The sequence below is a fragment of the Salmo trutta genome, chromosome 11 (assembly GCF_901001165.1).
Source record: "Salmo trutta chromosome 11, fSalTru1.1, whole genome shotgun sequence".
NCBI classification, from domain to species: domain Eukaryota; kingdom Metazoa; phylum Chordata; class Actinopteri; order Salmoniformes; family Salmonidae; genus Salmo; species Salmo trutta.
This window is the reverse complement of record NC_042967.1, coordinates 15,977,691-15,997,745: the sequence shown is the minus strand read 5'-3', so window position 1 is coordinate 15,997,745 and position 20,055 is coordinate 15,977,691. Positions and strand designations below refer to the sequence as shown.

The 20,055-nt window shown below is 41.9% G+C and overlaps 1 protein-coding gene across 1 annotated transcript in view; it reads right to left on the bottom strand.

Annotated features, from left to right (window-relative positions):
- Positions 1 to 2,016: 2,016 nt before the first annotated feature.
- Positions 2,017 to 20,055, bottom strand: part of LOC115202006 (hydroperoxide isomerase ALOXE3-like) — a 44,962-nt gene continuing 26,923 nt past the window's right edge. The window contains exons 5-13 of the mRNA XM_029765866.1: positions 19,595 to 19,826; positions 19,266 to 19,409; positions 17,246 to 17,449; positions 16,902 to 16,988; positions 13,580 to 13,749; positions 11,998 to 12,119; positions 2,665 to 2,765; positions 2,402 to 2,572; positions 2,017 to 2,230 (exon numbers count right to left, since the gene is read on the bottom strand). Coding sequence (XP_029621726.1) covers positions 2,051 to 2,230; positions 2,402 to 2,572; positions 2,665 to 2,765; positions 11,998 to 12,119; positions 13,580 to 13,749; positions 16,902 to 16,988; positions 17,246 to 17,449; positions 19,266 to 19,409; positions 19,595 to 19,826 — 1,411 coding nt within the window. The 3' untranslated portion in view covers positions 2,017 to 2,050. The remainder of the gene's footprint in view (positions 2,231 to 2,401; positions 2,573 to 2,664; positions 2,766 to 11,997; positions 12,120 to 13,579; positions 13,750 to 16,901; positions 16,989 to 17,245; positions 17,450 to 19,265; positions 19,410 to 19,594; positions 19,827 to 20,055) is intronic.

Genomic DNA, 20,055 nt, shown 5'->3' with positions numbered 1-20,055 from the left:
TTGTCTCGGGGGCACATCCGTGGCTTGGTGGAATCTACCAGCGTGCTGGGGGGGTTACTTCTTTGCCAGCGGGCTACAGTGCATAATTACCCACCGCAAATCTGCATGAAGACTAGGGTTGAGTTATTGTAGGTTTTGGGGAAGCTCCATATCTCATCTCTTTTCTGTGGTGCCCGGTGTGATTGTATTTTCTCTTGTTGTGGTCTGGTATGCTCAGCATGAATCGTTGGAGTGACTATGAACCGTTGGAGTGACTATGAACCGTTGGAGTGACTATGAACCGTTGGAGTGACTATGAACCGTTGAGAAGTGACTATGAACCGTTGGGAGATACTGTCTCTTGTGTGCCCTGTTCCTGAGTGTTATGTGACTGACCATTGGTTGGTTTTGTCATGTTCTAACTTTCCTGTCTGTTCCCTCCTGGTCTTGTGTTCTCCTTTCCTCTTAAACGTTGCTTCCTGTGCGCAAAGGTTGCTGAGGTTTGGGGAGAAGGAGGTTGGCTGGGGCAAGTGGAAGGTGAACATGTAACCTCTCGTAAATTTGGGACGCAGAGGCCTGTGTCGATTTGGGACGCAGAGGCCTGTGTCGATTTGGGACGCAGAGGCTGGTACGTTGTTCCGGGGCCCTTGTTGGTCCCCGGTTTTATGGGGGGGTGTGTGACGACCCTCCCGCTCTGTCTGCTGTATTTTTCTCTCTTTGCTCTTGTTCCTTATTAGGATGCCAGTGGGCGGAGTTGGAAGGGTCGTCAGCTTGATGGGAAACACCTGGGCTCGGGTGTGTCCCAGGATAAATAGACCTCTTCCACAGTCATTGGGGAGACTCTCTCCATGCAGACACCTTGTTTTTGGTTGTGCTAGTTATGGTATCGAATAAATATATATTTTTGATACTCCTTGTCTCCACGTTGTCTCCCTTTTGTTGCGAACTCTGAGCCGGTTCGTAAGAGTAATTTAGTAAATTCACCGGAAGTGTTCGGTGGGAATGCTAGTTCTGAACGTCACATGCTAATGTAAAAAGCTGGTTTTTGATATAAATATGAACTTGATTGAACAAAACATGCATGTATTGTATAACATAATGTCCTAGGCGTGTCATCTGATGAAGATCATCAAAGGTTAGTGCTGCATTTAGCTGTGGTTTTGTTTTTTGTGACATTATATGCTAGCTTGAAAAATGGGTGTCTGATTATTTCTGGCTGGGTACTCTGCTGACATAATCTAATGTTTTGCTTTCGCTGTAAAGCCTTTTTGAAATCGGACAGTGTGGTTAGATAAAGGAGAGTCTTGTCTTTAAAATGGTGTAAAATAGTCATATGTTTGAAAATTTGAAGTTTTGGGATTTTCGAGGAGTTTGTATTTCGCGCCACGCCTATCATTGGATATTGGAGCAGGTGTTCCGCTAGCGGAACGTCTAGATTAACAACTGTAGCATAGCCTACCTGTGTATTTTGCCTAGTGGACCTATTAACACTATCTGCTCCACAATTCACACAATGTACATCATTCAAAACGACACTGTAGGATAGTTTGAAACACTGTATAACTCAAGAAGATCAAACTGATTGAGATTAAATGGTTGGTATGCAGATACTGCATGGACGTTTTACCGGTAAAACTTGAAGAATTATCATTCTTGATTGACAGTGACAAATGTGAACTACATTGTTTTTAGAAGAAAAGGTCTGGGAAATGTCAGATCCGCAGCCACATTTTGATAAGGGAAACTGTACTTACTGTAATTTCCAAATTGGCCCAGAACATCAATCGTGTATAGTCTTTTCTAACATAATAGAAGGGTTAAGTAAAATATGATTTATAATATTTTTGTTTCAGGTCAAGTTCTAGTTCAAGTGCAACATGTATCTAACAATTGAACCAAAGTCAATTACCTAGGTTGCATTTATTAGGGCACACCATAGAAAAAGGTTGTAAAACATCCTTCAATGGAAAATGAAAACAAGTGGTTCTTATTGGAGAAGTCCAGGTAGTCTCTCCCTGTATCTGTGCATTTCTTCCATTTGGTGCCTAATAAATACGACCCCCGACTCATTTTACAGGGCCACGCTGTTCTCCACATTGTTGGGATTCAGGTAGGTATATGACAGGGGCAAAGAGACATTCCTGCCTTGGATTTCAAAGTTGAATTTCTTCAGCACATCTTGAGTTTCATGAATCAGTTCCAGAGGGATCTTCTCACTGAAGTGATCCTGATAGCCATTTCCAAGAGCAACCTAAGGAGGCAAGAGAGTTGATGAAATTTGAAATAACATGGAAACTGTTGTTTCATGAACCACTGAAGATATTTTAATTATGACTACTAAGGAAACGATTCGATTGGGATTGTTATGAAATGTTTTAAAGTCATAGAATATACTTTAATACAGTTTCTCTCATATACTCACATAGTCAGTGGACTGCGTGCTCAGAAGGTACAAAACTGCCATGCCATGGACGGTGGTACTGATGTCAGGGAAGGTCTTCAGCATGGTGCTCTCAGTACACTGCCCCTTAGTGGTGGGAGGTGGCTGTTGCAGGGAGATGGGGAAGTTGGGCATCCAGCCCCCAAAATCAAACTGGAATGACAAAATAGATCAAACTACTTTGCCATGTTTCTGATGTATTATATTGGAAAAGCAAACTAAAATCACACAATAGGTTTCATCACCTGTCCATTGCTGACTGCAGCATGTTGGACAGACACTGTGAAAATCACCATGGTGAGAAACTTGACCAGCTCTGTCACTGAACTGAAAGACTGAGGGATTCCTGCATGGAGAAGGTACAGTAAACCACTTCATTCAGACACTGTATTGACATTTTGCTAATTATCCGGGATATAGTTTTGGAATGTTAACCATGAAAGGGAAGTTGACCTAAAATCCAGAAATTCCCAAGTGATTCCATACATTGAAACTAATTTGGTGGAGATGGCCCTCTCTCCCTTTCTCTCCCAGTAGTGCCGAATGCAGACAGCTGCAAAACCTAGTCACACGATACATTATGTATCATTGTACACTGCTCGCTTTGCTTCATTGTCAGTGAATGAGTCAATCAGAAATCTATGAATTGTGGACAAATGCTTTGTTTTATTGAAACGTACAGCTGAATAAGAAATCTTTTTTTTGGAATGGTAGTTGTTATCTACCTAGCAACTACTTTGCTCTCTTCTGATTGGTCAGATGTTTGCTAATTGTTGGAAGCTAACAGGAAGTATTTTTCCATGGACGTTGTAGATACTTTCACCAGCTAGCACAAGGATGAAGGACTCATCTGGACAGCTGGTAAAAGCTAGCTACTATCTTTTTCTGAGAGATTTAGAGGATTACTGCAGTTTTTGTCACCTTTGCAAAAATGTTTAAGCTTATTTGCCAACTTTCTGCAACTTTTTTGGAACGTGTCTGAAACAGAATCTCTGAACAACAATAGTCCTGAACCTCTAGCTAATGCTAAACTAGCTGGACCATTAGACAATGCTAATCAAGCTGGACCTTTGGACAATGCTATTGACTTTGTAGCCCCCCATCACTTCTCACGGCACCTGAAAATGTACCTACCACCAGCTTTTCAGGGAGATGGCACTTGGGTTGTTTGCTTGCTAGTCTTGTCGCTTTAAGGGCTGTGCAGGCAACGGACAATCTGCCAGATATGGAGTTGGACGTGTGCTAGCCACAGTATTGCCCACCCACCTAGCTGATTCAGCATTCCTCTACTGGGACAGCCTTTCGCTAATGGTTCAGAAGACCTACTCTGTTGTCAAGACCAAACTCAAGGAAGCCCTTGGCCCCAAGCACTCTCTTCCATTCTTTCAGACACATGTGAATGCTTGCCCTAGGAAGCCTGGTGAGAGCTTGGATGTGTACATTGCTGACATCACTCGTTGCTTCTGGAGGCCTTCCCAGACTATGACCACAAGGGGAGAAGTTTCACCACTTTGCGACCGGATTGGACCCAGCCTTGCTGGCGAAGATTCATGAAAATGGAGCAGAGGACATCGGTGATGTCGTGCTCGTCGCAAGTTGCTTTGAAAGGACACGTGCAGCTCTCCAACTACATGCTGCATACCCGCCAGTTGCACATACCCCAGACTAGGTTGCTATGGTTCGTTCTAATGACACGGATGAGAAGCTCCTTCATGCTGTGAAATAGTTGACTCACTGTGAATAGCCTGAAGAGTGAAGTATGCCAGCTACAGGTGGAAAACCAGAACCTCACACAGTGTTTTGGCTTCTGGGCCGACAGGACGTCCACCCCATCCAATGATGCTGCCAGAAGAGCACTCGGCTTCTCACCAGACCATCAAACTCAACATCCATCATGAGCCTACTACTCACCTGAATGCCGTGGCCCAGAGTGTCACCGTCTGTAATGTATTGCCTCTCCAGAGTACTGCCAAGGCCAATGTGATTGGAGCTCTGATGGTGGAAGCTGTCGCTACTACTCTCTAGATTACCCACCAAGAGTTCACTACCCAGACTACAGGCACCAGTCTGATGGAAGGGACAGATGACACAACAGCCTCCAAGGATAGAGGGATAGGTGAGCCCTCATTACAGGTGCAGTGTACACTTCCAGTCCCCTGACAGACATTAGGCAGTCTAACGTGTCTGGTTCCACACAGCAGGAAAACAATCACTAGTTGTTTGTTAAGGAGTAAACTTCAGCCATTGCACCAGAGCTCCCTGTTGACACCCCACGATTCAAAATCGAAAAAGACAAGATGGCTTCCACAGAGGGTGTTTCAGCTAACATACTTGCCATCTTTGAGGGAATTGAAGTGTCTGCTCTTCTTGACGCAGGATCGACCATTTCCATCATCAGTGAGGATTTCAGAACTTCACATCCAGCTCCGAAAAAGCGCCCCATGAAGACATCCGTTGCATTTGCTCGCTTTGTCAATGGACAATGTTTGGACAATGTTTGGACATTCCCTGGACTTTGTCAGTATGCATTTCCCCTAGGGAAAGAACATCTCAAGCATGAGTTTCAAGTTGTCAGAGGGGCCCACCATTCAGTGATACTAGGCTTGGTTTCCTGCAACAGCAACATGCCCTACTGGATATCAGTTGTGGAAGACATGCTGTACCACATCACCTTCCCTGGATGTTGCTGCACCTCTAAGATAGATGACTTGTGTCCATGCTGCTGTGCTGTTTGTTGCTACTTGGCTACCTGCCAAACTTTTCAGTTTTACTTTTAATAACAGTTTCATCAAAATCTGCATTTAACACATTTAACCTCTTTGGGCTAGGGGGCAGTATTTTGACCTCCGGATGAAAAGCTTGGCCAAAGTAAACTGCCTGTTACTCAGGCCCGGAAGCTAGGATATGCACATAATTGGTAGATTTGGATAGAAAACACTCTAAAGTTTCTAAAACTGTTAAAAATAATGTCTGTGAGTATAACAGAACTGATATGGCAGGCGAAACCCCGAAGACAAACCAGTTTTTCTAGGTGGCTCCCATTTTGGCTGTAGTGTTTTCGTGCGCGTGGATGAGAACGCATTCTTTGTTGTTTATCTCCGTTAAAGACAATAACGATTCTCTGTCTTTTATTTTATCATTTATTTACGTATTAGGGTACCTGAGGTTTGATTATTAAACGTTGTTTGACTTGTTTGGAGAAGTTTATTGGTAACGTTTGGGATTCATTTTGTATGCATTTTGAAGGAGGGAAACCGGTAGATTAAACTGAGTTTTTGGGGTTATAAAGAAGGACTTTATCGAACAAAAGGACCATTTGTGATGTAGCTGGGACCTTTTGGAGTGCCAACAGAAGAAGATCTTCAAAGGTAAGGCTTTTATTATATCGCTATTTCTGACTTTCGTGGCGCACGTGCCTGGTTGAAAAATATTTTTCATGTGGGGCACTGTTCTTAGATAATCGCATGGTGTGCTTTCGCCGTGAAGCCTTTTGAAATCTGACACAGCGGCTGGATTAACAAGACGTTAAGCTTTATTTTGATGTATGACACTTGTATTTTCATGATTGTTAAATATTTCTATTTCTGTAATTTGAATTTCGCGCTCTGCAATTTCACCGGATGTTGTCGAGGTGGGTTGCTAGCGGAACACCTGCGCCAGAAAGGTTAACAACTTCTTCGTTTTTTCTTCGCTCTACTTTCTTCATTCAACTTTTTCACCCTGGATGCTTTATCGGGACATGGTTCTACAGGACCTCCACCAGCCAAAAAAGCTAAGTAATAACATCTAACTGCAGTCGCTGTACTCATAATATACAGGAGAACTATCTCCTTATGGTGAGGATAGCCGTGTTGCAAGCCCAGCTTCAGATGCAATTGTTAGGCAAGGGCAATTTTAAGTGTAGGAAAGAATGAAATAGCACCTGTGCCACCAGTAAGTATAGATAATAGTATAAATCCCTCTGCACAGTCTCCACAGCCGGACAATTTTCTCAAGGCTCCTGGAAAGAAATGCTGTCGGCATGCTCAACCGGTGTCGCTCATTCAGCCGCCAGAAACTTTTAACCGGTTCTCCCCATTAAGCAATGAGTCAGAGGCCGAGCCTTCTCAAGTCTCCCCTCCACGCGTTACGGGTTCTGAGGTGCCGAAGACTCCCACGATTAACTCTGACAAATTGAAAACCCTAGTCATTTGCGACGCCATTACCCGCAATATTAGACTTAAAAATCATCATCCAGCGATCATACACTGTTTACCAGGGAGCAGGGCTACAGACGTAAAGGCTAACCTGAAGAGGGTGCTGGCTAAGTCTAAAACTGGTGAGCATAGAGAGTATGGGGATATTGTTATCCACATTGGTACCAACGATGTTAGGATGAAACAATCAGATGTCACCAAGCGCAACATAGCTTCAGCGTGTAAATTTGCTAGAAAGATGTGTCGGCATCGAGTAATTGTCTCTGGCAGCCTCCCAGTTAGGGGGAGTGATGAGCTCTACAGCAGAGTCTCACAACTCAATCGCTGGTTGAAAACTGTTCTGCCTGCGGCTATGGAACCATGACCTGTTCACCGGACCTGATGTTTTCGACTCTCTCTCTCTCTCTCTCTACTCATCTGCTGTCTTGACCTCTGAATGATCGGCTATGAAAAGCCAACTTACATTTACTCCTGAGGTATTGAGTGGTTGCACCCTCTACAATCACTGTGATTATTATTTGACCTTGCTGGTCATCTATGAACATTTGAACATTGTGAAGAACAATCTGGCCTTAAATGGCCATGTACTCTTTTATAATTACCCAGAACAGCCAGAAGAGGACAGGCCACCCCTCAGAGCCTGGTTCCTCTCTTGGTTTCTTCCTAGGTTACTGCATTTCTAGGGAGTTTTTCCTAGCCACCATGCCTCTACATTTGCTTTGCTTGCTGTTTGAAGTTTTAGGCTGAGTTTATGTATAGTGACGTGCTGATGTAAAAAGGGCTTTATAAATACATTTGATTGAGACTAACTTGTCGTCCGCTCAAGTTCAGTCACTGAAATCGCTTCTCAAGAAGTACACAGACATCTTCAGCAAGAGTTCAGAAGACCAAGGTCGAACAGGCCTAATAAAACATTGTGTCCGCACAGGCAAAGCAATGCCTGTCAAACAGCGTGCCTACCGTGTGACATCAGACCAAAGGCAGGAAATATAGGACCAAGTTGACAAACTCTTGAAGACAGTTGTAATCGGAGGAAGCTACATTCTTTGGGCTGCGCCAGTAGTTCTGTCCCCAACAAGGACAGATTCTGCCATTTCTGTTTGGATTACAGAAAGCTAAACTGGTTAGAAAAGCTAGACTGGTTCTCAACAGTGAATCTTCAGCATGGGTACTGGCACGTGGAGCAGGAGGATCGAGAAAAGACAGTATTCACAACAGGAGGTGAGCTGTATGCCAATGAGACTGACCAATACTCCAGTGACATTCAAGAGAATAATGGAGTATGTACTGTGAGGCATCCGATGGAAAACATGTACTTGGATGATGTCCTCATCTACATCCGGTCCTTCGAGGAACACTTGCAGCACCTGGAAGTAATCCTTTCCAGATTCCAAGCCAGCAGCCTGAAGCTGAACCCTGCCAAATGTCATCTCACCCAAGACCAGGTACTATTCCTAGAGCACATCGTGTCCAAAGATGGAATTCAGCCAGAACCAAGTAATGTGCGAAATGTGAAGGACTGGCCTACTCACACATCCACAGAAGTGAGAGCCTTCCTGGGACTCTGTGGATATTACCATAACTTTATCAAGAGCTTTGCACACCATGCTGTACTGCTAAATATGCTGACTGAAAATGTTCCATTCTAGTGGACTTAAGCATGCCAAGACGCATTCGCCTACCTGAAACACTCCTTGTCAGAGCCTCCCATAGTTGTCTTCCCAGACTTCACGCAGCCGTTCTACCTTTACACAGACGCCTCCTGCTCTGTGGTGAGCGCTGTACTTGCCCCAAAAGAGGAAAGGCGTGAGACTGCTGTTGCTTATGTTAGCCATGTACAAGAAGCTTTTACAGAATAAAAATATTCTAAGACATGTATCCTGCTTGCAATAAGGCACTAAAGTAATACTGTAAAAAAAAAAATCTGGCAATAACTTTTTGTCCTGAATACAAAGTGTTATGTTTAGGGCAAATCCAATACAACACAAACTGAGTACCACTCTTCATATTTTCAAGCATAGTGGTGGCTACATCATTATATGGGTATGCTTGTAATTGTTAAGGAAGTGGGAGTTTTTCAGGATAACATTTTTACAGAATGGACATAAGCACATGCAAAATCCTGGAAAAGCTGGTTCAGTCTGCTTTCTGCCAGACACTGGTAGATTAATTTACCTTTCAGCAGGACAATAACCTAAAACACAAGGCCAAATCTACACTGAAGTTGCTAACCAAGAAGACTGTGAATGTTCCTAAGTGGCAAAGTGTTTTAATTTGCTATGGCAAGACCTGGAAATGGTTGTCTAGCAATGATCAACAAACAATTTGAGCTTTTATTTAACTAGGCAAGTCAGTTAAGAACAAATTATTATTTACAATGACAGCCTAGGAACAGTGGGTTAACTGTCTTGTTGAGGGGCAGAACAACAGATTTTTACCTTGTCAGCTCAGAGATTCAATCTGGCAACCTTTTGGTTACTGGACCAACACTCTAACCACTAGGCTACCTGCCACCCAACAAGCTTGAAGAATTTGGAAAAGAATAATGGGCAAATATTGTCCAATCCAGGTGTGCAAAGCCCTTACAGACTTACCCAGAAAGGCTCACATCTGTAATTGTTGCCAAAGGTTATTCTAACATGTATTGACTCAGGGGTGTGAATACGTATGTAAATTAGATATTTCTGCATTTCCTTTTAAATAAAATTTCCCAAAAAATTTAAAACATTTTCACATTGTCATTATGGGGTATTGTGTTTAGATGGGTGAGAAAATAATAATATTTCATCCATTTTGATTTCAGGCTGTAACACAACAAAATGTGGAATAAGCCAAGGGGTATGAATACTTTCTGAAGGCACTTTATGTGGTTGTGGTACAGGATTACTTTTCAAAGTACGTCAACCTCTGCGCCTTGAAAGACCAGCTCTGTCTCTTCAACAACTTTGTCAGCGAACATGGCATACCAGAGACCTTGAACACTGACCAAGAACATCAGTTTGAGGCAGACATCGTCCGAGACCTTTGCCAGTTGCTGGGAGTTAAGAAGACCAGAACCAGCCCCTATCATCCACAATGTGAAGGGATGGTGGAACAATTTAACTCATCAATCTCCCGACCAAGACACTGCCCCAACAGCCTGGTGACGAGTGCCTCAAACAACTTGCCCTGGTCTACCTCTACAACGGATTTCTGCCTCTTCTGTCTGACACATGGTTGAGAAGAGAAGATGTCAGCCAAGATACTGTTCCCCTCTGGACTGCAGCGGTCCGTCTCTACACCGGGATCGCAAGCAGATTATACAGCTCAACTCATCGACATGGTCCAGTCTGCCCTTTGGATCTCCCACACAGAACAGAGAACATGCTCACTTTCAACAAAAACGCAACTATGACGAATGTCATGCACATTCCCTACAACCCAGGAGACCTTGTGGCTTAAAGACCCTACAATAGCACGTCAGAAGCTTTCACATAACTGGAAAGGTCCCTTTGAGGAGTGCCTTGGATCTACAGAAGAGGACCCTGGTGTAATCTACAGGATCAGGTACCTGCTGGACCAATCTAACAAGACCCAAGTGATCCACTAAAATTGTTTAAGACCGTACACCTCACCTGTACCCCGACCTGGAACAAATGAGCCTGTGGAACACTTTCCTGCACCTCCTCAACCTCTGACCCTGACAGCCTTGTCAGGTGCCTTACCCTTCAGATCCTCAAGGCCCTGTGAGACATGGGAACAGTACTTACCTGAGACGTCCCTGGATCCCCCTGTGCCTCACCAGGCCCCTTGTCTGGACCCCTCTTGCCCAGCCCATTAGACATTGACCCACCTGACCCCTCAGTAGACCAGATGTCTACACCTTAACCAGTAGTACTGGAGCAAAGTTCGTCTGAGAACCCAGGTTGCCGCCAAGTTAGTCTCTTAAGTTACAGGGGAGTCTATGTACTGAAGTGAGAAGTCTACAGATCTTTGGACCTCCAGCAGTATTATTTTTTTCTTATCGAATGTAGAAACGGGGACGTTTCTCTAGGGGGAGGGGGGAAGAAATGTAAGATTATTGTATGAGAGTTATTTTCTAAGCCACTGTTGTTAGTTCTACAGTGTGGTGAATTGGAATGGTAATTGATTATCTACCTTGCAACTACTTTGCGCTATTCTGATTGGTCAGATGTTTGTTAATTGTTAGAAGAGAACAGGAAGAATGGCAGTTCATGAATGCTTGTAACAGTGTTCAGTTAAAGATTAAAAAAACCAAAGAGTAATCAGTCTCCATCCAGTTTGTATCCACAAAGAGAGTCATCCATCCACCATTGAAAGAACCATGAAATTACATTAGTTTCTGTAACTATGTTTCCATCCACAGCTTTTATGTAGGTCATACCGTATAAAAAAAAGTAATGACAGCTGTGATGGAAACAGGAAGTTTCGGTACAATTAGAATAAAAAGACGACAGATCATTTGTTCGTTCGACATTGTGGGATATTTGTGTGTCGTAGAAATTAATTATGAAAGAAATGGCAGTGGAAATACCTTTTGTGCAAATATTGATATAATAACCATCATATCCAAGAAAACTTGGAGCCACGCAATGATATGGTGTGTGGTTCACTACAACTTGGTTATTGTGGGAAGTTTATAGAGCTGCAACGGGCCAGGCCTCGCTTTCCGTGGTTATGGTTCGAGGAACTGACACAGCCACTCATTTTTAGCATACACATTTCAGCAACATGCTACAGATTAAATAAGTTATGATGAACTTCCCAGGGTGGTGAAAGTGCACGGTGATGAGCTTGATGCTACTTTCCAAGAAATATCGAGGGTTTTATTCTGGTGACATGATGATAGATGCTTGACTGCCGTTTGACAAATAAAAATCCATAATAATCTCATAATGTAGACTACCCCCATCCTCACTGTATCTGCCAGCTGTTGGCTAGAGCACATGTGCCAAAACCAGAGTAGGCACATTTGCTATTTAACGCAACAGTTTGTCACAAAACTATCGATAGAGTTAAAAATATGATGGAAACACATTGAACTTGAGATTTAAAAAAAACTTTTGTGAAAAAGTAAATTTTGTCATCATGCACTGATTTCTATCTGCAACAAGTCCATTTGGTGGAAACACCACTGGTGTGAAAATGTGAAAAAGATTTTAGAATATTCACATGAAAATCTGATGCCAATTGGTTTCAAACATACAGTAGATACTGTATGGAATCACTTGGAATTTTCTGGATATTACGTTTCTGGATATTACGTATTATTAGAAACATTCATCAACAAATCAGATCTGTACATTTGTATTGCACTGGTGTAGTCTTATGATTAAGAGTTGAGAAAGAGCTAGTGTGTCTTTTAAATGAGAAAAGTTCAACCTGTGCTGGTTTCTGCCAGGAACCCATGGAAGAAGATATCCTTGATCCAGTTCTGCAGTTCACAGTCCTTCTGGACGTCTGAGTCACAGGTGTAGTAGTGACCAATCATTTTCTGAACAAACCTATACAAAACCACAGGACAACATCAGGTATTAGCAAAACACTATGACAAAACACAGGGCTGTTCCACCAGTTTAATATTTTTATTTTTATTAAACCTCTGATATATTTTTTTTATTAAGTTTAACATGTGCTCTTTATGACAATGTTAAAATTAGGTGAAATTAAAATCACCAACTTACACTACTCATAAGGCAAGTGTAACTTGGTGATTTTAATTTCACCTAATTTTAACATTGTCATAAAGAGCACATGTTAAACTTAATTAAAAAAATATATCAGAGGTTTAATAAAAATACAAATATTATAGTAAATGCCTTTTAAGTGTCGAACAAAGTAACAGGGTTAACCGTAAGTATTTTGAGGATTTTCTCTTAAATCAGCCATAAATCTCATAGTGGCAGGGAATGGAAGCTTGTTCTGTGCAACAGGGAGGGGCAATTGCCTTTTTATTTAACTAGGCACAGACGACAGCACAAAGGGCAAGAAGGTAGAGACAACAATACATCACGCAAAGCAGCCACAACTGTCAGTAAGTGTCCATGATTGAGACTTTGAATGATGAGATGGAGATAAAACTGTCCTGTTCGAGTGTTTGTTGCAGCTCGTTGCAGTCGCTAGCTGCAGCGAACTGAAAAGACGAGCGACCCAGGAATGTAAGCTTCATTTAAAAATAATAATAATTGTGAAAACATTTCTAGCCTGTCTGTCTATGGGTAACTGGGTTGAAATGTTACGCTTTTGACATCTAGTCAAATTGTTACGACTTAACTAGATGTTCAATGTTTCTTTACGAAAAAAATTGTTAACAAAAAATTGTTTCACCAGTTTAAAAAGAGTTCAGTTCACTTAACAGGATTGACCTTTAAAATTAGGAAGTTTTTTTAAACTTAATTAATCACTAATCATGTGAAATATATAATAATCTTCAGAAATTACTTTGTCAAAGCAACAAAATAACTAAGCTTTAAAATGATGGTGAAATGTTGTAGAAATGTTGAGGTTAAGTGGGTTAAAATCTTCCTAGAAGTCACAGAGGATGCACAGAGGGACATGTTAAAATGCTGAATTTTTTCACTTTAGCAACACTTTATTCATATAAAAAAATGTATGGAATTTTCCATGAGGTCTATTTAATATAGCTTTAATATAACAGGCTTAAAAAATATCAAAGGTATACAAAAGGCACTCATTTCATGGAATGACCCAGCACTGATATTATGGGCTACATTGTCATAGTGCAAAAGAGCCCAAATCTTTGCAAAAAAGACCATAAGCCTCATTATAATCTGGCAGCATGATTTACTTTGGAGGAAGGAGTTAACTAGAGTTTAGTAAACTGAGCAAAAATGTAGCTGCATGAACTAGCCTCCTTATAATGCACAAATCTAATTGTGCTGTCAAATTGACAGATCTTGTATTTTTTTCACCACAAAACTCAAGAGACCTGTACACAAACTACCTGTGAACGATGGCCCACAGTTTGAGTCCATCTTCCCTGTAGAAGAAGTTGGGGATTGACTCCAGACCGCGTGCAATGATGTCCTCCGGCATACAGAGGGAGCTGTAGGTCAATGAGGCCACCGCTTTCTTCAGGAACTCCATCATCCCTGGACCTCCTACACTTGCATTCTTCAAGATGGGTTAAAGGGATAGTTCACCTTTTTTTAATCATGGCAAGTATTTTGTTTTTTTCGACAGTATTATTATTTATTTATTGCAAAAATGTGCTGTTTCCATCAAGCCTGTTGGGTAATTCAGCCACATAAAATGGTTGGATGGAAACATGGTTTATGTAACCAGTGAGAAAAACCTATCACTTCTCCCCTTGTGCCATATAATAGGACATGCAGTTGGGTTCTAATGGCAATCAGTGTTTTAAATATCAAACAGGGTTATCGATAACAGAACTTGTTAATGACAGACACCAGGGCAGCTCTGTGGTTTAAGCAACAAAGACAAAATTATGCTCACGCATCGATGGGGCAGATGGCTGTGTGTTATGAATCTGAACGGTCAGATAGCTAGCAACAATGACAAGAAGCTTACCATGTGGGAAATCGCAGGTGGCTTGTTTCAGCTAGTTTTATTTTGTCCTTGATACCATGTCTTGTTTTGAGGTGTTTTAACTTATCACGTCTATGCTAATATGGCTTTGCTAATATGGCTACAATTCTCTAACTAGCTAACCAACAACTGTAACGATATATTTGAGAGACAAGTGCTTATTGTGCAAATGTATTTATGTTTTCAATAAACATTTCGAGACAAAATATAGTTAAAGTTGTCAATAATCCTTTGGCGTTGACAGTTGTTTTGCCCTCAAATTGCACTTGCATCGGTTTTGTTGCTAAACAACCCTCCCGTTTATTAATTCAAGTTTTACGGCTGAGAGGTTCGCAGAGATGTATCACAACAACGCCTGACAGTTCAGCCTGATGATCAATTTACTCTACCGCGGTATGTGTCGCTAGGTGTACATCTCAAAACGATAACCAGCTCAGTGTTACAGGCTTTGATATTTCCATTTATGTTTTGAGGTTGGACTTTAGCACATACAGTATAGCTCGTTAGCATGTAGGGCGCACTAATTGGTGTCACCTCATTAGACAGTATGTGTTACACCTATGCTGGTTGCCATCTTGTTAGTGGGATGGTGTTTCACCGGTGCTGGCCCAGGTGCTATTTAAGAGTGGGTGGCCCAGTGCTCCAGATGTCTTGATATATGTGGAGGGTCAACGCCTTTAGGTGTGGTGCTCCCTATTTGAGTTCTAGAAAAACATTCCTTTGTCTGATTTCGTTTTGCTCCACCTTTTTGGTTTGCTTCCTGTCTGTAAGTTTGATGTGGGTTTTTCTTTTGTTTGCCTCTTCTTGGGCAAATTTTGTCGGAGCTCCCGGTGGGTGTCTTTTAGGTTCCAGTTGTTGTTGCTAGTCAACTTTCAGTGGACACCCCATGAGTGTCTTTCAGAACCCCTCCTAAAACCCCACCTGTTTTGTTTTGGTTGTTGGTCAGTGACTCTGTTAGTTCCCCCTTCTGTTTGAGTGACATTTTTGCTGGGGAACGTAACAAAAGTTACGATTGTATAATCGTATAGTGTTTAGAAGGCCTTATATTAGATGTACTTCATGTTGTTTAATCCGAACAGTTTTTAAATAAGTTTGCTGGTAATTTAAGAAGGTCCAGAATAATCATTTCTGGAGAATGTAACAATGCTAGTGGAAATGGATTGTACCAGCGGTGCATTCATAAGCATGCGGAAAGCAGGGTGCTTCTTTTTTTAAGACAGAGCTCTCTTATGCTTTTAAATCAGTTTCCACTAGCACTGTGACATTCCACAAGTATTAACATTCTCAGCCCTCTCCTGTACTCCCTCTTCACCCACGACTGCGTGGCCATGCACGCCTCCAACTCAATCATCAAGTTTGCAGACGACACTACAGTGGTAGGCTTGATTACCAACAACGACGAGACGGCCTACAGGGAGGAGGTGAGGGCCCTCGGATTGTGGTGTCAGGAAAATAACCTCACACTCTGTCAACAAAACAAAGGAGATGATCGTGGACTTCAGGAAACAGCAGAGGGAGCAGCCCCCTATCTACATTGACGGGACAGTAGTGGAGAGGGTGGAGAGTTTTAAGTTCCTCGGCATACACATCACAGACAAACTGAAATGGTCCACCCACACAGGCAGCGTGGTGAAGAAGGCGCAGCAGCGCCTCTTCAACCTCAGGAGGCTGAAGAAATTTGGCTTGTCACCAAAAACACTCATGAACTTCTACAGATGCACAATCGTGAGCATCCTGTCGGGCTGTATCACCGCCTGGTACGGCAGCTACTCCGCCCATAACCGTAAGGCTCTCCAGAGGGTAGTGAGGTCTGCACAACGCATCACCGGGTGCAAACTACCTGCCCTCCAGGACACCTACACCACCCGATGTCACAGGAAGGCCAAAAAGATCATCAAGGACAACAACCACCCGAGCCACTGCCTGTTCACCCCGCTATCATCCAGAAGATGAGGTCGGTACAGGTGCATCAAAGCGGGGACCGAGAGACTGAAAAACAGCTTCTATCTCAAGGCCATCAGACTGTTAAGCAGCCATCACTAACATTGAGTGGCTGCTGCCAACATACTGACAACTCCAGCCACTTTAATAATGGAAAAATGTATGTAATCAATTTATCACTAGCCACTTTATATTATATAATGTTTACTTACCCTACATTACTCATCTCATATGTATATACTGTACGCTATACCATCGACTGCATCCTGCCATCTTGATGTAATTCAATGGATCACTAGCCACTTTAAACAATGCCACTTTATATGTTTTCATACCCCACATTACTTATCTCATATGTATGTACTGTACTCTATACCATCTACTGCATCTTGCCATCTTGATGTAATGTATCACTAGCCACTTTAAACAATGCCACTTCATATAATGTTTACATACACTACATTATTCATCTCATATGTATATACTGTACTCCATACCATCTATTACATCTTGCCTATGCCGCTCGGCCATCACTCATTTATATATTTTTATGTACATATTCGTATTCATTCCTTTACACTTGTGTGTGTGTATAAGGTAGTTGTTGTGAAATTGTTAGGTTATATTACTTGTTAGATATTACTGCATGGTTGGAACTAGAAGCACAAGCATTTCGCTACACCTGCATTAACACCTGCAAACCATGTGTATGTGACAAATACATTTGATTTGATTTTGATTTGAATTATAGAACATAAGAATGGAATAGGCAGTACCTCTGTGATCACCCCGTTCTCTGATACGAGGGTCTGTCTAGCCAGAGTGTTGATCTGCAGAGTGTAGCGGAAGTGAGAGATCAGGAGCTATGGAGAAAGACGGAACGATCATACATGAAATTCACACTTAAAAATGCTATGTATTGTACTGTACTACAAACAACCTACTGCTTCTTTCAATTACAAAAAATACATACAATGAATACATTTATTTCCAAATACTTCAGGTTCTCTTAATCATGTTAAAGTATTGAGTTAATAGGAAAATGAGAACTCGCACAACTGTAGTGTTATAACAGTTGAAAACAAACTCAGTGTCTGCATGGACAGCAGTAAGTATGTACCTTGTAGAGAGGATGCACCATTGGTAGGTTGCGCAGTGTCGACACGGCAAACACCTCAGCCAGCAGGTGAGTCCTCAGCAGGTGAAAGTTCAGCTCGTGTTCAGCGAAGTCAGCGCTCCTCACAAAGATCTTGGCCAGGAGCCAGTCATACTCAGAGTCAGTAGGAAGGAAGATGGGGTTGTCTTCTCCAGGCTCCTGCTTCAGCTGTGAAAGGAAGCAGAACAATCATGGCTTGCTTCATTAATTGAGAATGTGTATATTGTTACAATTTAACCTCTTATGGCTAGAGGGCAGTATTTTCACGGCTGGATAAAAAACGTACCCGATTTAATCTGATTATTAGTCCTGCCCAGAAACTAGAATATGCATATAATTATTAGCTTTGGAGAGAAAACACTCCAAAGTTTCTAAAACTGTTTTAATGGTGTCTGTGAGTATAACAGAACTCCTATGGCAGGCAAAAACCTGAGATGGTTCTGTTCAGGAAGTACCCTCTCTGACCATTTATTTTCTTTCTTTGACATCTCTTCCAAAAACTAAGGATCTCTGCTGTTACGTGACAATACCCACGTCTCCAATGGCCTCTCAGAGCCCGGGAAAAACAGGAATGACGTAATTCAAAGCCCTGGCTGAAACAAAGGAGAGCAAAAGCTAATTGGTCACTCAGTGGACTAAGCCTTACGCTCGCGACCCGCCCCGCCCCCGGCTTTCGGTTTTTCCCTCAGTATACAGACAGGCAGATTCCCGGTCGGAATATTATCGCTTTTCTACGAGATAAATTGCATAAAAATTGGTTTTAAACAGCGGTTGACATGCTTCGAAGTACGGTAATGGAATATTTAGACATTTTTTGTCACATTCTGCACCATGCTCGTGGCCGAGATTTAGCGTTGGGATAGTGTCTAGAACGCACGAACAAAACGTCTTGATGGAACATAACGATGGATTATTTGGGACCAAACCTACATTTGTTATTGAAGTAGAAGACCTGGGACTGCATTCTGACGAAGAACAAGCAAGGTAAGAACATTTTTCTTATAGGAAATGTGATTTTGGTGAAGGCTAAACTGGTTGGGTGTCTAAATAGCTAGCCCGTGATGGCTGGGCTATGTACTTAGATTATTGCAAAATGTGCTTCATCCGAAAAGCTATTTTAAAATCGGACATATCGAGTGCATAGAGGAGTTCTGTATCTATAATTCTTAAAATAATTGTTATGCTTTTTGTGAACGTTTATCGTGAGTAATTTAGTAAAATCACCGGAAGTGTTCGGTGGGAATGCTAGTTCTGAACGTCACATGCTAATGTAAAAAGCTGGTTTTTGATATAAATATAAACTTGATTGAACAGACATGCATGTATTGTATAACATAATGTCCTAGGTGTGTCATCTGATGAAGATCATAAAAGGTTAGTGCTGCATTTAGCTGTGGTTTGGGTTTATGTGACATGATATGCTAGCTTGAAAAATGGGTGTCTGATTATTTCTGGCTGGGTACTCTGCTGACATAATCTAATGTTTTGCTTTCACTGTAAAGCCTTTTTGAAATCGGACAGTGTGGTTAGATAAAGGAGAGTCTTGTCTTTAAATAGCTGTAAAATAGTCATATGTTTGAAAAGTGGAAGTTTTCTGATTTTAGAGGAGTTTGTATTTCGCGCCCCGCCCATCATTGGATATTGGAGCAGACGTTCCGCTAGCGGAACGTGTAGATGTAAGAGGTTTTAAAGACATACGGATGTTTAATAGTTGTTTGCTTAAAACGAGTTTTGCATGTATGGTTCATGCAGACATAGGACATAGCATCAATCATGAAACCCCCAAATCCTTAGTTTTAGGCTAACAGTATATGCTTTTGCTCATGCTTTTTGCTTTCTGGTCAATTAGTTAATTTCTGGGCAATATTTATGTCCATTTATGGGACTCCTTTTGGTTCAAGAGAACTCCCAGTGGCAAACATTCTGTTAAGATTATTTAATTTGGGTTTTGGAAGTAAAGATCTCATTCTTATGTGAGATGTACCTGGATTGCGATGGGAATGAGCTTATCTTCTGGGGTCACATAGAGCAAGCAGAGTGGGGCAGCCAAGAAGTGCTGTTTCCCGTGGATCACGTTTGCTGTCACTCCATGTAGACGCTTGTAGTCAACCAGGAAGATGTTGCCTTTCTGTTTAGGTTAGGACATTATTGAGTTAGGGAGGCAGATGTTGCCAACAACACCACCATGCCAAAGGAAGTGTACTGACACAATGTATAGCATATTGTGTTGTACTACACACAATTTCCTGAGGAAGAAACCACTGGAGCAATAACAGAATGATGAATGACATACATTATTCCCTTTTTACAAACCTGAATTTCTGCTTCAAGATTTTTTCCAAAAAGGGAAGCCTTCACCATGTCTTCTGTGACGGGGAAGTTCTCTGGAAGCTTGGAGCAGCGATGGATCATCATGGGGTTGAGGCCGTTCAGAAGCTGGTACCCGAAAAACTCGTCCTCCTTCCAGTTCTTTTCGGCATATTCTAGAAAAAAAACAAAATGATCATGTGTAAAATGAAACTTTGTGCAAAATAATAATGAGATGCTAATGATTCCAGTGAGCTATTTGAATGCTGCCTTTTTAAAGACCGAGACCAACTTAGCATAGACGTCAGTCTTGTGTTTATTGAAAATGTGACTGAGTTCATCTAGGCTCTTCCATTGTTTCTTGTTGGTGGAATGGGTTTCTAGTTTCAGTGACACCAATCTGCCGGGATAGAGGAGGAACTTTACTTCAACATGAGAAAGATGGTGCAGTTGGTTAGAGAATGGTG